At 40.4% G+C, this 19015-nt stretch overlaps 1 protein-coding gene across 1 annotated transcript in view; it reads right to left on the reverse strand.

Annotated features, from left to right (window-relative positions):
- Usp3 (ubiquitin specific peptidase 3) overlaps positions 1-19015 on the reverse strand; it is a 72219-nt gene that overhangs the window by 1390 nt on the left and 51814 nt on the right. The window contains exons 9-12 of the mRNA XM_029543585.1: positions 12255-12401; positions 9149-9255; positions 8972-9052; positions 6785-6837 (exon numbers count right to left, since the gene is read on the reverse strand). Of these exons, the coding sequence (XP_029399445.1) occupies positions 6785-6837; positions 8972-9052; positions 9149-9255; positions 12255-12401 (388 nt within the window). The remainder of the gene's footprint in view (positions 1-6784; positions 6838-8971; positions 9053-9148; positions 9256-12254; positions 12402-19015) is intronic.

A 19015-nucleotide genomic window follows, 5' to 3' on the forward strand; every position in this document is an offset into this window, starting at 1 on the left:
TTTTGTTTTGTTTTGGTTTGGTTTGCCGAGACAGGGTTTTTCTGTATAGCCCTGGCTGTCCTGGAACTCACTTTGTAGACCAGGCTGGCCTTGAACTCAGAAATCCGCCTGCCTCTGCCTCCCAAGTGCTGGGACCAAAGGCGTGCGTGTACTACCATGTCTGGCTTTTTTTTTTTTTGTTGTTTTGTTTTTTTGTTTGTTTCTGTACCCAACTCTTAAAACAAGAAACTGACTCTAATACTTGAGAAACCTGAGTCTACACCATGTCTGGTAGCCGTGGAGTGGAAACCTGTGCAGGTGTTTTGTCAGATCCAGGTTATTAACTTCCTCAGATTCTTCCTGATTTTGGCCTCCAGATGCTATGTTAATCTCTTTACTTATTTTTATAAACAGTGGGCTTGCTTGGCAACTTGGGTAGCAAGCGAACTTGGCTGGGCAAGGAAAAGCAATGATGTCACTGCTCTCAGGAGTTTCAGGTTAGTCAGCCTTGGTCTCCCTGCTCTAGGGCCAGAACGAGCCCCTTAGGGAAAATCAAGTCAAGGCAATGTCTAGCTGAACTTAGGTGTAGCCTGATACTTGATGGGCCACCATGGATCCTAGACCCATGTATTCATCACTATGCTTTTGCTCCATGATACCAATACCTTCGAGCCACATATAGGCTCCCTCTCAGCTTCACTTCCTCCATTTCTCAGCTTTCTCTTCTTTCCTCAGCTTGATCCTGATGGAGCCTATTTATCCCAGTGGTCCTCAAGACATACTATTTCAGCCTTACCATTCCTAGAGCAAGCCTCAGCTACTAAACCCAATCTTAAAAGTAAAATAGAGGATGCTGTATCCTCACAGTCTCTCTAGTTCCACTCACTGTAACCACAGAGATCAAGGGCTACAATGCAGACTGGCTGGCACTATGACACCCTTTAGATGGTCACTATGGTGCTCTCAAGTTCTGAAACCAACCATGGGTGTTTTCACCAACCAGTGTATGCTGCATCACTGTGAAAGGCTGGTTGTGGCACGGTTTAGAGGATGTGGGAAAGGGGCCATGGGATGAGGAAAACTACAGTTTTCATATTCAGCATTACTGTTTAACACTCAGACTAGGAGAAAAGAACTCAGCATGATAAAAAGCCAGATGAACATGCTCTGTTCAGTCAGAGCAATGAGGCAAAAAATAGAAATAAAAAACAATCTAAAATGGAAAGGAAAAATTAAAATCTGTAAATAGAGTGATTTTATATGTAGAAAATCCTCGAGTCTAATCAGGAAGTTAAAGTACATGATCAGAAAGACAACATTAGCAGGATGCCACTTTCTTCCAAAACTTGAGAGTCAATGCAGTTCCAACAGAATTTCCAGCAAGGAGTCTGTGAGAAGCTGCACTGACAGCTCACAGCGTCCAGCACATCAGCAAGAGAAGCTGGCCCCACCCAACTGCCCTATAAAATTAGTCAACAAAATGGTGAGGAATCAAAGACCAGAAACAGCCCTCATAAGTGGTTCACACTTGACAAAAAGCAGAGGCAGTGAAGCTTTGGGGAAGCAGTACTGGAACATGTGGATAGCCATGTGCCAAACAATTCAGATGGGTCAAAGATGTCATTACAAAACATGAACTCTTCAAAGATGGCACAGAACCAGTTTAGATGGCTCTTTAGATGGCAGTGGCTGCAATACCAAAGGCAGGGCCCAGGAAAGTACTTACAAAATAGATGGTATGCAAAAGATCCTGTTAGAATTGAAGACAAGATACCAAGTCACTCACAAACAGGAGTGCACTTCCATACACTAACAATGCACCAGCCATAAAGGACACAAGATGATTCTATTTGCATAAAAACATAAACACATAGGAACATGTTAAAGCAGCAAAAGACTTGTAGATGAAAACTGTTAAGTATTGATTGAAAACAAAAATGAAAATACTCCTCCTGGGTGTGGATTACTCCAGCACAGACAGCACTGTTATTTAGAGGGGTGACTAATAAGTTCCTGCCAGTCTCTTTTGGTAATGGAAATTATTGCTTTCAGGAAGTTGATATTTTAGATCAGTGGTTCTCAACCTTTGTAATGCTGTGACCCTTTAATACAGTTCCTCATGTTGTGGTGGCCCCCAATTATTTTCTTTACTACGTCAGAATTGCTAAATTGCTAATGTTGAGAATTTTAATGTAAGTATCTTGTTTTCCAGTGGTCTTAGGTGACCCCTAAGGCCCAAAGTGGTCTCAACCCACAGGCTGACAACCGCTGTAGAGGTAGATACTGAGATCTAAGGAGTGGATATCAACATTTCAGAGCAACTCATTTGCAACTTTTGAAACTGAAACAAAATGCACAGGAGACTAGCTGGTCTCCCATCTGCCACACCCATGGCTAGTACACCTCAGCAGCCATGTGGGAAGGATGAGGCTCCAGCACACTTCACATAAGCAATGGCAAAGCAAGTCTATACACCAGCACACCAGCACAATGCCATAATCCTGTGTAAGCATTCCTCGGTGCAGCTTGTCCTGTTCTCTGCACTGTCTCCCAGTGTCTCTTTACCCTTCCTGTCCTCTTAAGATGCTTACACAGTGACTCACCTAAATTAGAAGCAAGATCAAGATTAGGAAAAACCAAAATGCACTAGAAGGTATGATCTGGTAGGTAGTAAGTACAGTGGTGACCTGAGTGGGAGATGCTAGACTTGGTGGCTCTAACTGCCTTAAGAACTCCATTCAGTGCCTCTTCCCCTCCCTCCTGTTCAGTTGGCTCAGGAGCTTCCCATCTCCCATGACAGATGTGATGTCATATTATTACAGCTGCATCAGGTCAGAGCTGAGTAAAGGGACCTGGCTGGGTTTGGGGGGATCTGCCCATTGCAGCAGCCATCACTCTGGGATTTCCAGAAGCGCTCTTCCTTAGTGTTTCAGGAACCCCAGTGCTTTATCTCATGGCAAAACACAGAAAACAAGCCCAATATGCCCATCCCATAATTCCAACCTTTTATGTTTTAGGTTGTTTTGTTTTGCCTTCTTGAGACAGGGTCTCACTGTGTAGCTCAGGCTGGGCCAGAGTTCAGGAGGAGTTTCCTGCCTCCACCTTTTAAATGCTAGGTGTGCAGCTGTATACTTATCACACCTAATCTGTAAACCATTTTCAAGTCACAGTGTTAAACAGCCAAATCTTTAACCATGGTAAAATCTAGCAGTAGCCTAAAGGATGCTTGTCTTCTGGGGTTTTGTTGTTTGGCCAGTTTTTCCCAGATTCTAGACTTACGAGGTTTCTTACAAAAAACAAAAGCAAAAGATGTATGTATCTGTCGCACACGCATGTGCATGTCTGCCAGTTTGTGTATACACTCCTGTGTATGTGCATAGAGGCAGGGAGTACCACCTGAGATGTCATTCTCAGGCATGTCACCTGCCTCCTTGGAGAAAGTTTACTTTTTGGCCTACAGCTCACTAACCAGAGTGGCTACCAAGTTCTAGAGACCCTCTTCTGTCTTCCTCCCCAGTGTAGAGAGCACAAGCATGCCTGGCATTCTTACATGAGTTCAGATTTCTACCCCGGAAGCAAGGACTTCACAGGCTTGTGCTCTGCCAGCCAGAACATGCTTTTCTATACTAAGGAAGACCTTTTTAAACATAGATAGATAGACAGACAGACAGATAGATAGGCAGATGCGCGCACGCACGCGCGCGCGCACACACACACACTTATATATTTATATATTTACTCAAACAATTTTACAATATTTTGTGACTGTTCATTTGGTGCACCTATTAATGTTATCTTTCTAATCACATAACAAAATCTATTCAACCCTGACCTATCAGAGGTCACTGTGAGTTGAATCTATGCCAGTTTTGATTCCAGTCTCTGACAGTAAGCAGTGTTTTAGCAGAGAAACACTGGCGGAACACCTACCAAGACAAACTGGGCAGACCTTCTCAAGAGCCACCTCCTACCTGTGGCATGAGGTTACAATTGTTTCCTGATTGGGAATCATAGCTCTGAATGTGAAGGAACTGCTCTATCAAGGTCTAGAGCCAGGCGACTCCCAGGCCAAAGCCAGGGCGTGCTCTAGGACAGTGATGGTGCTGTGACCACTGTCTGATCTGATTTGCTCTTGCTCCAGGTTTGAATTCTTTCTTTGTAGTGTGATATGCACATATTTTTATATCAACTACTGTTTTAGCCTTTTAGAACCCTCCTACCCAACTTCTATCTCACCTCCACTAGATTTCTTTAGCTTTTGATAAGCAATGTTTGCCTACGGAGAGAACTTTGAAACAAATTTAGGGAGTAATTTTGAAGAACTGTGCTGCTTCAATGCTGGGTCTTCACACATATGACATGGTTGAGGTTTTTATTACTTTCTTTCTCTAGATTATTTGTTTCTTTTATATAGCCCAGGCTACCCTCAACTCAAAATCCTCTTGTTCTGGCTACAAGTGTTGGGATTATCAGGTATTTTTTACCATGCCCAGTGGTCTTGCATACTTTTGAGTTTATTATTGAAAACTTCTGAGTTTTTACTGCTACTATGATAACGTCTTTTGCTGTGTCCAAAATGATTTGTTTTTCTTCTATTTTCTTGTTTTTAAATTTTTTATTCTATTTTATGTTTAGGTGTTTGTTACATGTATGTTCACATACCATGTCTTTACAGTACCCACAAGAAGCCAGAAGAGGGCACTGAATGGCCCATACTTGTGAGCTACCATGTGTGTTCCTAGGATTGAACCCAGGTTCTCTGAAAAGAGCAACCAGTGCTTTTAATTCTGTACCATCTCTCCAGATCCTTCCTCTATTTGCTATGTAACCCACTCAACTAAGCCTCTCTGTGTTTAGAATTAGTTAATCCAAGAACTGCTTGTACACCATGATTTTATTTTTTTACTAAAGAATGAGTGGGGCTGGAGATACATAGCTCGGTGGCAGAGAGCTTGCCTCACATGCCTGAGGCCCTGGGTTCAATTCTCACTACTGAAGCTGAAGGGTGAGCTCAGTGGTCGAGTGCACATTTAGCTTGTGTGAGGCATTTGGTGCTGTATGTAAAACAGACACACAAGAGAGAGAGAGAGAGAGAGAGAGACAGAGAGAGAGAGAGAGAGAGAGAGAGAGATTGATTAAACGTTGTAGGTATGTAATCAATCCATCTGCAAAGGCTGACAGTTGCTCTTTCCTCTTCTGTGGTTTGCCTAGAAGAGGATGAAGTGACCACATTCAATAGCAGGGTTCCAGCTTGTTACAGTTTACAGGTGAAATTCTCTGCCATAAGTGCATGTGTTTGAACACCTGGTTCCCAAGGAACTATGCACTGTTTGGACAGGCTGTGTAATCTTAAGAGGTGGGGCCTGGCTAAAGGAGGTGAGCCACTAAGGAATAAGACTTGCTGGTGATACCCGAGACGAGACTTGGATCTGCTGTGAAGGAGCTCTGTTCTTCCCAGTCCGTAAGATATTAAGTTATACCACAAGCTCCCACTGCCAAAGAGAGAACCCTACTTCTGTGTCCTTTCCATCATGGTGGACTGTGACCTCTTATACTGTGAACCAAAATAAACCCTTTCTCTTCTATGTTGCTATCTCTGTATTCTCCTGTGCTAGAAAAGTAACACAGAGAAATGGTATCAAGAAATAGAATCTGAGCCGGGCGTGGTGGCGCACGCCTTTAATCCCAGCACTCGGGAGGCAGAGGCAGGCAGATTTCTGAGTTCGAGGCCAGCCTGGTCTACAAAGTGAGTTCCAGGACAGCCAGGGCTATACAGAGAAACCCTGTCTCAGAAAAACCAAACAAACAAACAAACAAACAAACAAATAGAATCTGTGTTGTCATAAATCTGGCTTTATGATCTGTCTGCCCTTAGAACTGGTTTGTAGAAAGAATATACAAAAGTTTGGAGCAACAAGGTAGAGGTGCACTAGAATTCTATAAGCTGAAAAGCCTTTCTGGCAGGAGTGTAAAAAGATCAGAACCCCGACAGAAATACAGACAGTAGAGTGAACTCCTAAGGGTACCCTGAGTGAGGCTGAGTTATGTCATGGACTAGTTTATTTGGTGGAGGAAATTTTAAGACAGAATAGTACACAGATTGTATCCTGATTAGACCTCACTGCTTTTTTTTTTTCAGATTTACACAGAAGTAGAGAAAACATTAACAACATGTGTAATTTTAAACAGAGATGTGAGCAGTTGAAACTGGATGAAGTGGCTTGAACAAATCTATGTTGTTAAAGAGATTTGTACTGTTAAAGATAAATCTTACCATCTAGAGCCAGTGAGACAGATGGCTTAATGGGTAAGGCATCTGCTGCCAAATCTGATCTCCAGGACCCATGAGGTAGCATGAGAACAGACTCCGCCAAGCTGTCCTCTGATCTCACATACACAACTGTAATACAGTTTAAATGTTTATACCTTCTGTTGGGACCTGAGTGCAAAACTTCACCCAGTGAGGTCTACAGGGCATAAACATACAAATTCATTTGAAAGGAGAAGGCTTGAATAGAACACAAGATTCAAGCCTCTAGTAAATACTCAAAAGGACATCCTAGGACAATGTCCAGGTCCAGCTCTTCAGTAGACTTGAAGCATGTACAGGACTTACACGTTAATCATGCATTTCCATCTCTACAATATGCTCTAGTTGTATAGAAATAATATTTGCTTTATATTTGGGTGGTTCCATGTGAGGTACATATAATTGTTAAATCTCTGAATTGAGCCATTTCTTAATACATAATGGACTTGTGTCTTTTTTTCCAACCTTTTACTTTGGATCTAGGTGCATCTTTACCAGTGAAGTGTTTAACTTGTAGGCACCAATGTTAGAACTTTTAAAATTCTGCACTGCAAAGTAGACAAAAAGACATATTAGTCATAAGGAGGTTACAAAGCCTCACCACCACACACACACACATTTCAACTGTGTCATAGTTTGTAGGTTTGTTTTTATTTCTTTCATAGTGGATACATGGACTTCAAATTCCTGGGTATCAAAACCATTAAAAATAAATAAGTAATGTAATTGACAGTGGCAGTTTAAACCTCTAAGCAAAGCTCCATGGGTTCAGAATGGGCTTTCTAACTATACAGAAGTTTACTGAAGTGGATAGGATTAGAAATTGAACAAGTGTTTTGAGTGGCTTCCTTAAAACTGCTGTGTGATATCTTTGTGTATTAATTTTTTAGATTACTTTGCATGTTTTTTTTCTGGGCTGGCTAACTATTTACATTTAAGATTACTACTAATATGTAAAGTTTTCTTCATTTATCTGGTGGTTTTCTGTTTGTTTTATGTATTTTTTATCTCCCTTTTTTAACTTGGTAGTTTTCTGTCATGTAAATGTTTTACTTTAGGGAGTTTAATACATTCATGTGTTTTTTATAATAACAGCTACCATGCTGTTGTTTGAATACATAATTTAACTCCATTTCGGCTGTAAGAACTACTAAAAATGAGTATTCTCCAAGTTACTTTTCTCTTGCTGCCTTCAGAATTATTTTGTCTTTCTGACATGTTCACTATAACACACAGTTGGTGAGGGTCTTTCTGTTGAACTTGGATGCTCTGAGCATCTAGTGTGTGAGGGCATCCAGTTTCTAGGAAGTCTTCAGTGCCATTCACCTTCCCTTTACTCTCTGGAGAAAGTCCTACTTATGGGGTTCTCACAGACACTTCCTCACGGCATACAGTTTCCTGTTCTGTGTTCACCCACAATGTATGCAGGTCACACATGACTAGTACCAGAGCATGTGGCTTTGTCTGCAGTTCTGTAACTCTAGGACATGGACGACTGTTGTTCTGATCTCAAGGACAATTCTGGGTAATACTAGAAACTAAAATGGTAGGTGAGAATGTCTTTAGTTCCTATGTACTAAATCCATCTGATGCCAGGCGCAAGGCCATCTTAGCTGTGTTTCTGGATATGTAGTCCCAACTTCCTCAATTTTCCAAGGGGACAGCAGTAATAACACTGGTGTTTGGGCACAAGCAGTTATGAGTGGGACTCAGAAGAACTGCCTTCTCTACTCTGAGGTAATTCTATGCCCTAAGGTGAGATGTGGCCCATCAGTGGTTGGTAAGGAGCTTGGACTAGATCTAGGGTGACACAGTGATTTGCTCTTGCAGTAGCTCCTCTCGCAAAGAATCTCAGGCTAGAGACTATGGGGTCCTGTAGTTGGGCATAGTGTCTGCTACAGATGGAATTGCTGGCATTTTATTGATTACCCTTTCCCTTGCTGTGGAGGAGCCACTGGCTAGGACTGTTAAGATCCTGCAGTTTGCTTTGTCCTAGTTTCTGGTGCCTTTCAGACTCCCCATGCTGATTTCTATAGTTCCCCTACCCCCTCAAAACATCACTTCTTAAGACACACTTCTTTGCACTGAGTGTGGGGACCCAGGTCTTGAATCCCAGCACTTGAGAAGCCATGGCAGGTGTTGAGTAGAAGGTGCAGCCTGATCTACACAGATGGTTCCAGGGCATCCAGGGCTGCAGTTTCCTTTTGTGCCTAATGGCATACAAGGCACTTCCATACAGCCATCTGGAGTCTTTCCCCATAAATTTTCAATCAAGTCTTTTTCAAGTCCTTACCTAATACTCATTAAGGAAAAAGTAAAATCTCCCACAGTACATGAGAATTTTAAGGGTCTTGCCATTAAAAGCCAGTCTTGGGACCTACCCAGACATTACATCACTTGGTTTCTGAAACTATTGTTGTAACTGTGAAACTCCAGTAAATATTCTTTCCTTTGTTTGAAGATTTGTCTGGGATAAACTAAATCCTGTTTCATTTGGCTAGAAAAAAGCCAATATTAAAAAGATAGAAAAAAAAAGACAAATCTAAGTATTTTACCCTTCATTGAGATACATTATGAAATAGGATCTGGGGAGTAAGAACAACGCAGTTGTGAACCACACAGAGATAAAACACTGAACAGACTGTGAGCTCTGACACGAACACTAACATTAAATGCACTTACCTCTTAAGGAGCAAACTGGCCCATTTTCCTGATTCTTAGAACGCTTGCTTCTGAACTGACTTGGAATATCTAAGGAGAGATCTTAAAAGGAGATAACCAGAGATGTTAAAGGCATGTGACTTCACTACAGGTTTACCGAAGAACACGGCAGTATATACCCTGGTCAGTATGTCTTACCTAGGAATGGATCAAACTTCCTCGATTCTGTCCCACATATGAGGCAGTTGACCTCGTTCTGGAGAATTCCTCCAAATATAGCTGTGACAACAGTTGATGCTCCATTTCTAAAGACAACACCACACAGAAAACAGCTTGATAAAATGCTCTTTTGATCCTTAAAGCATTAACACTGGGCAAACAGATCTCATGTATGACTGTAATGACTGTATAAAGGACCAGATGACAACTTCATCATCCCTAATACACCCCTCAAAAAAGAAGCAACTGCCTTACATTTTAATCTTTCACTTATACAAGGCCTTACTGAGGATACAGAATGTTTCAAACTATTTGATCCTCAACCTAAAGAAGACATTTAATACAAACCGAGTAAGAAGAAGTGCTGTGTATTTGTAAACAGTACCTTATGAAACGAAGACAAACTTAATCACCCTAGTGCTCCATAAACAGTTATGTCTCTGCTCCAGCTCCATTAACAGAACATGGAAAGCAAAAGGAAGACACCTGACTTCAAAACTTGCTAGAGAAGAAATCTTTATACCAAACAGCAGTTCGAGTGTTCACCATTATTTTATCAGTAAAAAATAAGGCAATTGGGAGCTGGAGATATGGCTCAAGAGATTAAGAGCACCAACTGCTCTTCCAGAGGTCCTGAGTTCAATTCCCAGGAACATGGTGGCTCACAATATCTGTGATGGGATCTGATGCCTTCCTTCTGAAGACAGCTACAGTGTACTCATATATATATATATATATATATATATATATATATATATATATATATATATATATATATGAAATTATAAAAAGAGGGGGTGAAGGAAAGAGAAAAAAGTCAAGCAACATCTCCTCTTGCTGGTATCTTATCCACAGGCTCAGGAACAAGAAAGAGCACCTGAAACAGTGAGTGTCCTGTATATGAGCTCCATTTTGAGCATCCCTGTTTGCAAAGTGAGCATTCATAGCTGCATATATTATGCTATTTCTGCTTTTCAGACTCAGATGCTGAGACAGAGATTTAGGACTCAGGTCATACAGCTGTTCTTCACATTAAGCCCTTTATTTAACCAAGACACTATCAATAGATAGTGAGGTAGGTGGCATTAATAGTGCTATGATGGTCAAGTGTCAGGCCACATACAATCCCAGCACTCAGGAGTCTGTAGCAGGCAGATCTCCAAGAGTTTAAGACCAGCCTGATTTACATAGCGAGTGCAGTAAATGCACAGTGTGACCCTGTCAATAATAATAATGATAATAATAATAAGTGTTAAAACAAATTCTTGTATGTGAGACTATAAGCAAGTACTTGAACCAGAAAATAAACCCTATTTTGCCTGCAGCAACTAGTTTCTCTTAGACTGAACAGCACTTTCTGCACCACATGAAGTTAAAACTACTTTCATGATGCAGACAAATGTCTATCCAAGCAACTTCTCCATTGCACACATAAGAATGGATTTTAAAAGGATGAAGGGACATTAGGAACTACAAGACATAATAACCATTTCTGGTTTTCCACTTATACTGTGTCATAACCAAATTCAACTTGAAATATACTGAACATGAAGGGCAACAGCTGACCCTTTCATGCCAGTGTGCATATGCACACTTGCCATTAGCTGAAATGAAAACTGCTTCATTAAAGTAGTATATTAAAACTCATTCCCATAATCACTTCCTGGAAGAAATCAAGTTTCAGCCATCTGATGGGTATAGCATTAAGATTCATAAATAATTTTCAAAGTGCTCGCTGTTCTGTCATAAATTTCTATCTCATCACCACCAATTCCTCCCTGCAAGAAATTCTTTTTAACAAGTATCACTAGATCATGAAATACCTCTGTTCTGGCTGGTTTTGTGTGTCAACTTGACACAAGCTGGAGTTACCACAGAGAAAGGAGCCTCCCTTGAGGAAATGCCTCCATGAGATCCAGCTGTAAGGCATTTTCTCAATTAGTGATCAATCGGGGAGGGCCCACTGTGCCATCCCTGGGCTGGTAGTCCTAGATTCTATAAGAGAGCAAGCTGAGCAAGCCATGGGAAGCAAGCCAGTAAGCAGCACCCCTCCATGGCCTCTGCATCAGCTCCTGCTTCCTGACCTATTTGAGTTCCAGTCCTGACTTTCTTTGGTGATGAACTGCAATGTGGAAATGTAAGCTGAATAAACCCCTTCCTCCCGTGAAATGAAGGAAATAAAAGAAAAGCTTGATTTTAGTATTTGATATTTTTTCTCTGGTTGTCCTGGAACTTACTCTGTAGACCAGGCTGGCCTCGAGCTCAGAGATTTGCCTGCCTCTAAGGCATGCAACACCACTGCCCAGCTAAAATTACTAGTCTTTAAATATAGTAATACTGAAATTGGTCCGAAAAGAATGTTCTATGAAGATTATATAGTGCAATTCCATTGGAATGCCTATGGCATCATAAGATAATGATACTCTCTCATTTCATAGAGGCTATCTTTGATAGTGGCTAGTTTAGTATTTTTTATAAATGAATATGCCAAGATAATATATAAACATAATTTTTTATTTAAAACTAGTTTTAAATTCGTGCTAGAAGGACAGACAGCTTGATTGGATCTTAAGTCTTCCCTTTCTACACTGCACTCTGACTGGAACTGGAGGAACCTGGCAGTTCATACCAGTTACTTTTCTGTGACACTGCAGGATTTGAGGGTAGAACCCCACTTACTCCTTTCTTTCTTTGAGGAAAGTGTCTTATAAATCCCTCTCCTACTTAAAGAATCCTGCATAGATAATACTAGCAACAGAAAAAGGCTGAGCATGGTGCCAACATGCAGGAGGCAGGCATACTCTGTGAGTTCCAGGCTAGCCAAGAGCGAGACAGTAAAGCCCTGTCATTTAAAAAAAAAAAAAAAAAAAAAGTAAATAACTAGAATCCAGACTGAAATAATAATTTCTTTCTCAGCAAAACAAATACTCTTATATCAGTGTATGTTTCAGACTGTTAATATATAGGCTTGTTAATAAACAAGACAAAAGATTTGTTCATAGTCAGGGACAAGAAAAAAATGACACACAGCAATACCAGAAGACATTTCTGAGGGTTCTAAAAGTAGAAGTAAGTTGAGTCTTACATGCAGCATTTGTTATTTGCAGACAGTGTAGAATTCTCCTGTAGAATTGCTGAGCGGGAAACACCATTGAAGCCACCCTGAAGTTCTAAGTGTAGATGATCCAAAAGGTAGCGCATGAATTCATGGGCATCCTGCTGCTGATAACCCCTTGAAGTAAACAAAAATAGTTGTGTGAGGATGTTCTGCCTGTCCATTAAACATCATGAAGGTCTGCAGCCCCATGCTCACAAGCATGCCTCCAGTAGCCCACGCCCTCTGCCTCACAATTTCTGTATGTGATACCCATTTCTCTTAATTTCAAGAACCACAGAATATTAGAGCTAATTGGGTTTGCTGTGACCTTCACTGCTCTCTCTGCTTTAGAGATAAACTGAGAGACAAATGGGGTGGTAGCATGTGATCTACCTAAAATCCTAGAAGAGTCACAGAGACAGCATACACATTTGCACCTTTAAATGGACCCTGACATTTCCCACTCTCCTATAGGTCCTCCCTAGAAAAGACCTAAATCTTTACACTTTAAAGCTTAATCTAATTTGAAAACTACATCTACGCCTACACTAAAAGATCTAAGAAATTTAGAGCACTTACATATGTTTAAAAACTCATTCTTCCATCTAAGAATTAAAGTTAATCTAAACCCAGTAGGGAGATGGCTCAGTTGATAAAATGCTTGCTTTGCAAGCACTCACACCTGAGAGCAGTCCCCCAGAACCCACGTTAAACGGCTGGACACAGCACCACACAACACGTCTGTCATCTCTGCACTGCTGAAGAAAAAAACAAAACACAAAAAGACCCTCTAGGGTTCAAACGCCTGGTCAACCAGCATAGCTGAATTGTTGAGCTTCTAGTTCAATGAGAGATCCCATCTCAAACAGAAAAAGGAAGGAAGAAAGGAAGCTAATTTTTAAAATTTTTAACTAATTTTAAAAATTAATTAAGAAACCACAAGCCAGGTGGTGGTGGTGCACAATCACAACACTTGGGAGGAAGATCTGAGTTCAAGAACAGCCCAGTCTATAGAGTGAGTTCCAAAATAGCCATGACTACAGAGAAACCTTGTCTCAAAATTCACAAATAAAAAAAGAAGAAGAGGAGGAGGAGAAACACCAGATGTCAACCCTTGATCTCTTAAGTATGCATGCATTTGAGACACACACACACAGAGTTAAAAATATTTAATATTCTGTCCTTCCATCTTGGGCCAGAGAGTCAAGCTCTTTTAAAAATGCATTGACTCATACACAATTATGCATTATACTAAACTTGAATACATATAATAATATATTTATATAATAGTTCTTACATTATATTTAGGAGAGGAAACTAAAGGAATTTTAATCCATCAACATGGCTCTTCTAGGAAGGGATCAGATTCAAAGACCTTCTAGTTCTGTGTGATCTGGCTGGAATGACACAACTTTAATCCCTCTGGCTGGAATACAGACACACTCTTAGTACAGACCTTTAATCCCAATCAATGAAAGTAAAGCGGTTTGTAGAAGGAAGCAGCCATGTTTGAAAGTGATGCCAAGTTGAGGGGCCAAGTGACAAATCAGAGAAAAATTTGACAAAATGAATCAGAAAAGATATGCCCAACTCTTAAAAGAACTGCAAAGGAAAGAACAACACAGGAAAGAGAGGCAACTTATGAGAGCAGTGTGGGGGGGGGGGACACCTAACTATGTGAGTTTTTACCAGGACAGTTTTACAGAGACTGGTTGAGGTGAAGACATAACAAGCCAGAGAATGAGAAAGAGCAAGAAGATTAGAACAAATTGCCAGAGTTAGTTTGAGGCCAAGCAGAGAAATTCAGTCATAGCCAAGAGAAGCCAGTTTGAATAAGTTATCTTAGAGAAGAGTTTGGGCCAGAACAGCTGAGTTGAACCACCCACAGTTCAGAAAGAGCTAGAAAGAGTAAATTTATTCAGCAGTAAGCCTCCAAGACAAATTACATCTGGCAAATAGAAGTTACATTTATAAGAAACTTCATGAAATTCTTAAACTAATCCAGATCAATGACTAGTGACCAACAATTAAGAGATCCAAATAAAAGAAACAATGGTATAAACTGTATTCTAAAACTATACCAGAAAAGTATCCTATATAAATTTTAAAGTTAAGGTTCTCCTTAATTGGTAAATGGGTCTGATGACTTTTAAGAATCACTCTTTCAGACAAGGTTCCACAAACAAAATTTCTTTCAGTAAGTTTCTCTTAATATATATTTATACCCTTTTCTAGAGATACAAATTATAAAGTTTCCCTAATTAATAGAGCTTAAAAAGCAGAAGTCACAACAGAGGAATCTATAATGGCCAAGAAGCACTCAAAGAAATGTTTGAAAGTCCTTAGTAATCAGGGAAATTCAAAGCAAAACAACTCAGAGATTCCATTTTATACCAATCAGAATGGCTAAGATCAAAAACACAGGTGACAGCACATGGTGGTAAGGATGTGGAGAAAGAGGAACACTCCTCCATTGTTGGTGGGATTGCAAACTGGTACAACCACTCTGGAACTCAAGCTGGAGGTTCCTCAGAAAATTAGAAATAGATCTACCTGAAGACCCAGCTCTACTATTCTTGGGCATATACCCAAAAGATGCCCCACAAAGTGGCCTTATTTGTAGTAGCCAGAAGCTAGAAACAACTCAGATGTCCCTCAAACGAATGGATACAGAAAATGTGGTTCATTTACACAATGGAAAACTACTCAGCTATTAAGAATGAAGGCATCATGAGTTTTACAGGCAAATGGGTGGAACTAGAAAATATCCTGAGTGAGGTAACCCAAACCCAAAAGGACATGCATGGTATGTACTCACAAATAAGTGAATATTAGCCAAAAAATACAGAATACGTAGTATACAACCACCAATCTTAAGAAGTTTAGCAAGCTGAAAGGCTCAAGTGGGATGCTTCAATAACACTTAGAAGGGGGAAGAAAATAATCACAGGAGGCAGAGGGAAGGAGGGACCTGGGTGAGAGAGGGGAGGGGAAGGGGGAATAGAATCAGGTATGGGGGCAGAGGGGAAAAAGAGAAGACCAGAGGGCCAGCAGAATGAATGGAAACATGCAGCACCCCCCACCCCAGGAGTGTGGAGGTGGGAGAACCCTCTAGAAAGTACCAGAGACCTGAGAGGTGAGACTTTCAGGACTCGATGGGAGAGACCTTAGATGAAATGCCCCCAACAGTGGAGAGAGGGAACTCAAGGAGTCCACTTCCAATAGATAGACGGGCCTCAAGTGGAGGGATGGAGTTGCCAACCCACAGTCAAAATTTCTGGCACGGGGTTTAGTGCAGTCAAAACTTCCTGAGTCCCACCTCCCTAGGCAAGGTAAAGGACACTGTCAATAGGATAAAATGGCAACCAACAGATTGAGAAAAGACCAACCCTACATCTGTTATACCCAATATATACAAAGAACTTGAGAAGTTAGATTCCAGAGAATCAAATAACCCTATTTTAAAAATGGGGTACAAATTATACAAAGAATTCCCAACTGAGGAATATCAAATGGCTGAAAAGCACTCAAAGAAATGTTCAACTCCTTAATCATCAGGGAAATGCAAATCAAAACAACCCTGAGATTTCACACCAGTAAGAATGGCTAAGATCAAAAACTCAGGCGAGGAACCGCCAGACTGATTTCCAGAGTGGTTGTACCAGCTTGCAATCCCACCAACAATGGAGGAGTGTTCCTCTTTCACCACATCCTTGCCAGCATCTGCTGTCACCTGAGTTTTTCGATTTAATGAGGGTCCATTTGTTGATTCTTGATCTTAGAGCATAAGCCATTGGTGTTCTGTTCAGGAAATTTTCCCCTGTGCCCATGTGTTCGAGGCTCTTCCCCACCTTCTCAACTATTAGTTTCAGTGATTCTGATTTTATGTGGAGGTCCTTGATACACTTGAGCTTGAGCTTTGTACAAGGAGATAAGAATGGATCGATTTGCATTCTTCTACATGCTGACCTCCAGTTGAACCAGCACCATTTGTTGAAAATGCTGTCTTTTTTCTGCTAGATGACTTTAGCTCCTTTGTCAAAAATCAAGTGATCATAGGTTTAATTCTGGGTCCTCAATTCTGTTCCATTGATCTACCTTACTGTCTCTGTCTGTACCAATGCCATACAGTTTTTATCACAATTGCTCTGTAATACAGCTTGAGGTCAGGGATAGTGATTCCCCCAGAAGTTCTTTTATTGTTGAGAACTGTTTTCGCTATCCTGGGTCTTTTGTTATTCCAAATGAATTTACAAATTGCTGTAACTCTATGAAGAACTGAGTTGGAATTTTGATGGGAATTGCATTGAATCTGTAGATTGCTTTTGGCAGGATGGCCATTTTGACTATGTTAATCCTGCCAATCCATGAGCATGGGAGATCATTCCATCTTCTCAGATTTTCTTCAAATTCTTTCTTCAGAGACTTGAAGTTCTTGTACAGAACTTTCACTTGCTTGGTTAGAGTCACACCAAGGTATTTTATATTATTTGTGACTATTGTGAAGGGTATCATTTCCCCAATTTCCTTTTTCAGCCTGTTTATCCTTTGAGTAGAGGAAGGCTACTGATTTGTTTGAGCTAATTTTATATCCAGCCACTTTGCTGAAGCTGTTTATCAGGTTTAGGAGTATATTTCAGAGGTGTCAGCAGTAATTACTTGTGAACTAATGAGGAAATAGGTTATGAAGACCCAAATGCAGTCTCTGTGACAGACCAGAATTAAGAAAAAAGACAAAAAGAAATAACAGAGATTTGGTTTGGATGGTAACAGGGTTCTTTACAATCAATGGTTAGACCTAAGATTGTCCTCTTCTTTGATGCCTACAGAAAGACTAACAGAAAACCTGTCAAAATGATGTGAGAAATCACACTGCAGACAAAGGATAACCTAAAGGACCTGAAAGTGTTCTTTCTAAATGGAAGGCAAATAAAATAAAATAATTAAATAAATTACTGATGGAGCACAATACAGCAGAAGAAAGGGCAAAGGTTTCTTTACAACAATTTGTGGTACAATGAAGGCATGCATCTTAAAGGCAAATGGATGTTTTGATATAGAATAACCAGACAAATGGTTATCTATTGGCACCTGGTCAGGTGTGAAAGCATGTATTTCGAATCATGAAACATGATTGGCATACCTGTAAGATACTATGTACTGGTACTGCCTAAACAAGATGGCTAAGACCAATGTGGAGTCATAGTACAAGCACCGTTGAGTGTGGTATAGATGCCTGTAATCCTAGCATTCATTAGGCAGAGGCAGGAAGACCACCTTGAACGTGTAAAAGATTATCACAGAAAGTACACATGGAGATCCAGAAAACAGAAGGACAGTGAGGAAGTGCTAACAGAAGGACAGTGAGGAACCTTGATGAGACAAAGGATCTATGTGGGAGCAAGGTGGGGTGAGAACCTTCAAGGACAGAGTAGGATGAGTACAGAAGAATCCTGTCCCCTACAGGTAAGCCTGAAGATGAAAAAGACATCTAGACCTGAGAGAATTGAGAATGTTCAGGGAGTGGAAGGAAATGAACGGGCAAGGGTTGCTTGGAGCTAAACTGCAAAGGACTGAGCGTGGTATGCAGTGAGATCCAACTTTCTTCCACAGACATGAAAGTATCTCTGGGATTTTTAAAGAAGAGAGATAGGGAACCATTAGTTAGGTGTAATGTGGCACCTCTTTGCCCTGTGACAGGGCAGAGAGAGCCAGAATTAGTGTCTCAGGACTCTGTGGCAGTGGCAATCTAGTGCAATGATGAGAGTAGAGTGTAATTATAATTTTGGAGAGGGTTGATGACACTTTTAACTGGATGTTAATTTTTGGTTGTTTTGACATCTATTATAAAATCATTAGTTATGATTCAACTCAAAACAAGTTCATGAAGGCTTTTTAAAACATGTGACATTTAGACACTTATCAGGGCTTCAGATTTTATGTTACCCTCATCTTTGACCATGGTCTCTAGTTGCAGGGTCTGAATTTCAGTTAACTCTGTCATTGGATTCCTGTCTATTAGACTGAAGGAGAGTGCAGAGTGGATCTAAGCCCCATTCTGGCCCAGCTGGTGCATCTAACACAGGTTTATGTCCTTTGACTTAAGACCCTTGATGACTAACTTGTTACCTGACATGTGGTAAAGCCAATAGAAATCTGTTACATATGTGGAACACATTAGTTGTTTAAACGCAAGATTCCTATGGAATCTTTGGGGATGCATTAAATCAAAGGTTTGGAATTGGGTATACTTATTATGTTTTTTAAGCATAAAAATAAACAGATTAGTTACTCAGAAAAAAAAAAAAACCGGACAGTGAGGAACCAGAGTGAAAGAAAACATTCACTGCCATTCTACTCTTAATCTTTTAAATTTGAACTGTTTGTATTTTATTTACCAAAATAAACTTAAACAAAAAAACAAAAACAAAAAAACAGACAAGGCAGGGTATTCTAGGAAACCATACAGTCAGTAAGTGGATATATACACTGGAAAAAGTCAAAACGTGAAGGAAGACATTTCCATGCTAGCAGCCTTGATATGTACATAAAAGCTGCTGGCTACATTCACGATTTTTGGACATGTTCACTTCATAGGTAAAAGATAGTCCTACTTCTTACATTCATGTCTGTGTTTCTGAACCATCAAATATTCATCCCAGGAGTTAAGTTTCCCAGATCTTGTCTTATATTAATCAAGGAAAACAGGCTTTACAAACATGAAAATGGTTTGAGGTTATAAATAAATA

This window comes from Mus pahari, chromosome 10 (assembly GCF_900095145.1).
Source record: "Mus pahari chromosome 10, PAHARI_EIJ_v1.1, whole genome shotgun sequence".
NCBI lineage: Eukaryota > Metazoa > Chordata > Mammalia > Rodentia > Muridae > Mus > Mus pahari.